This window comes from Cryptomeria japonica, chromosome 2 (assembly GCF_030272615.1).
Source record: "Cryptomeria japonica chromosome 2, Sugi_1.0, whole genome shotgun sequence".
In the NCBI taxonomy this organism is placed as follows: domain Eukaryota; kingdom Viridiplantae; phylum Streptophyta; class Pinopsida; order Cupressales; family Cupressaceae; genus Cryptomeria; species Cryptomeria japonica.
Window position 1 is genome coordinate 94737447 of NC_081406.1, and position 3200 is coordinate 94740646.

Sequence of the window (3200 nt, forward strand, 5' to 3'; positions counted from 1 at the left end):
GATTGGTTTGACACATCTAGCAATCTTAATTCTCAATTTATTTAAAAAACAAAATATACCTCATGATTAAAGAATTTATAATTCTTGAATTAATAGTTTTAATCTTGGATCAAATTTTATGTGTGAACTTGACTGTTATGTTTAAAATTCAAATTTCACTCTGAAATAAAAATTATTTTTATTGTTTTTAACAAAACTATAAGTCCATAAATATAAATTAAAGCACAAATTAGTTATAACATATTAAAAAAATTAAAAAAGCATAAATAGATGCAATTATAAATACTAGAAATAAAATAAATTAAATGAAATTTGTTTATTAAATTTTTATACTAAATTTTTTATTTTAAATTTACAAAAATATATAGTCAAAATATATTTTATTTATAAATATCTTATAATTAAATAAATAATTTTTTTCATTACTTGAAAAATTAATATATATTTTTAAAAAAATTAATTTTTTTTAATTAATTAATTAAAAAATATTTTTATGTAAATATATATAAAGAGATTTCTCTTTATTCCATACCTCTTCCGCATACCCATTACTCTATCTCAACCCTTATTTACAGTTATACAGTTAGTATATTGATGTGGCGTAGGGAATTCCAAATGCCCGTTTATTTTTCGTTCAAGCAAAGGAGAATCCTAATGACTTTATGTGCATCGCCTAATTCCGTTAAGAATTCTATTTTATCTTTGACTAAAGGTTGGATCAGAACCATTTATGCCACCCAATCAAACGAAATTTTTTAGCGTCTAAATTCAACAAAATATAAAAGCTTTGCAGGGAAAGGGGAAAACCCTTTGCAATTGAGGAAGCAGTGCAGACAGTGGTCACCTCTAAAATGAATCAAATGTTAAAAAAGCGGAGAAATCTGTTTCTGCGCTTAAACGAACGAAGAATTCTTTTATTGGGAATAGCAGCAATAGCAGGCACAGGATATGGCGTCTACAGACTATACAAATCTCCTTCAGTTGCCAGAAAAAAATACCAATTGGTCCGTTTTCTGACGTCTGTGGTGACGATTACGGAAGCCGCCTCCTCTTCTGCAGGAACCCTAATGATGGTATCCGAGGATCTGAAGGCATTTTTGCAATCAGATGTAGACGAAATTCCCAACAGTTTAAAGCAACTGCTGAAGATTGCTCAGAGTCCTGAATTTAAGCAAGCTATAACGGGGGTTTCGAGCGCCATGACTGCCGGAATATTCCAGGGTTCTCAACAAAATAACCAGGATGATCAGAATGCTGGAGTTGCGGAGCAAATTATGGACAAGCTATTCGAACCTGCAGGTACTGGCTTTGCTTCCGTTGTTGTTGGAAGTTTTGCTCGGAATTTGATTTTGGCATTTCTAGATCGTTCTGCCAATAGTTCTGTAAGGGAAAATGCTGAATTAAACCCCAATTCGAGAGCTGGAGATTCGAATACAGGGCCTGATTCGGGGTTTCTTGACGTAATTTGCAGCAACAAGTGTAGGGCTTTGATTGGGGAGTGTGTTCAGCGTTTTGTGAGTACGGCTGTGAATGTGTATTTGGATAAAACTATGCATATAAATACTTATGAAGACATTTGTACCGCGGTGACTAATCCTTCCCATCGGGACCAATTAAAGGGTTTTTTTACGTCTGTCTGTAATGGAGCTGTTGAAACCCTTGTTAGGACTTCGCATGAAGTTTTGACCAATCAGAAGTTACCAGCGCAGGCACAGTTGCCTGCAGTTTCTTCCTCTGGAAGAGTTGCAATTGGATCTTCGGAGGAAGGGAATATTAAGGCAGATCAAATAATTGAACAGACTGAGAAAGTCTTTGGGCCCTTGATTCGGCGCAGTTTATCTGGGTCTCAAGTCATCCAGCTGAGTGCGGTCGACCGACAACCTATTCATGTGGAAACCAATAGATTAGATTCTGGATTTGCAAATGATAATTGGATTGATAAGATTTCATATACCCTAGCCATCCCCAGCAATAGGAGACTTTTCCTTGATGTGAGTGGCCGAATGACGTTTGAGGTTGTGCGATCTTTCTTTGATTTTACGCTCTGTAAGTTTTCTGAATTCTTTACAAGAACTCTACCTAATGCCAGCCATGAAGCTGTGGATAAAACATTGAATGTGATGAGGTATGTTGGCGCCAAATCAATTGTTATAGTTACTCTATGTCTTGCAATCTGTTTGCATATTCTAACCGGTGTAAGATTCTTGCAAGTTGAACAATAGCTTGGTGGTTGGGTTTATGAATTTGTATTTCGGAGCGCCGAAGAGCATCTTCATGTATATTGCCAAAAATCTGGCAAGGGAACCGAACTTGTTGGATTTCTCTATTGTTCAATTAGTAAAGAAGGGCAGCTTTTCTCTTGTATATTATTGTTTGGGGTTAATAACCACTTATATCTTACAAATCATTAATATATGGAAATAAAGTAACACGTGTGTATGCTTCTGGTTTCCAATGTTAATAGTGATTAATCTAGCTTACTATTATTTCAACTTTTGAAGTTTCGAGTCCTATCCTCACCAAGCTTGGGTCCTTACACCATAGCAAGTTTATAGCACAGATTGGTATAAATGACAAGAAAAGTGTGATTATCTTTTTTAAGATCCTGGTTTGTTTGTTTTGTGAGGATATATATATGCAAGAGTGAAGTTAAGACTTACGTTTTCTATGAGAGGGTTTCTCTTCTATTCCAGATTTAATTCTTAAATGTCTTATTGGTAGATTAGAGTTTTGTGTTGAGAATTATCATTTATGGATTAGCAACATCATTGCAACTTCATGATTAATAGTGATGCATTTTGAGTTTGTCTTCAGCACAAAGGACCAGGGAGTGGCCAAAAGAAGTGAGAATATACCAATACTTCAAACAAAACAATAAGAGTAATTTCTAATGATACAAACTCATAAATGGATACAAATAACAAGACTTGATGTCTAGAATTACTGAGGATTGCTGAGCAATACTGATATATCATTTAAGTAGTCAGAAATTAGAATTATCAATTGTTTTATGAAGCAATTTGAGTTTCTGCAATTATTTCTAATAAGATTTTCAATCTTTTTTATTTTTACCCATGCATACTAGTCAGCTTTGTGACAACTAATTTCCATGAGTAGCCATTACTTTTAATGAATTTTTAGTATTTTAATTTTACCTCATAATTGCTGGTAATAATTGCAGGGCAAGGTTATCCGCACAC

General features: G+C 34.0%; 1 protein-coding gene across 1 annotated transcript; it reads left to right on the forward strand.

The window, feature by feature from the left end:
• Positions 1–583: 583 nt before the first annotated feature.
• On the forward strand, positions 584–2364 carry LOC131028212 (protein PHLOEM PROTEIN 2-LIKE A10). The gene has a single exon (XM_057958460.2). It carries the CDS (start codon positions 852–854, stop codon positions 2220–2222), a length of 1371 nt encoding a protein of 456 aa, XP_057814443.2. The 5' UTR covers positions 584–851; the 3' UTR covers positions 2223–2364.
• Positions 2365–3200: the final 836 nt, after the last annotated feature.

Coding starts and splice junctions, on each gene's coding strand:
- LOC131028212 (XM_057958460.2), top strand. CDS start 852: ATGAATCAAATGTTAAAAAAGCGGAGAAATCTGTTTCTGCGCTTAAAC.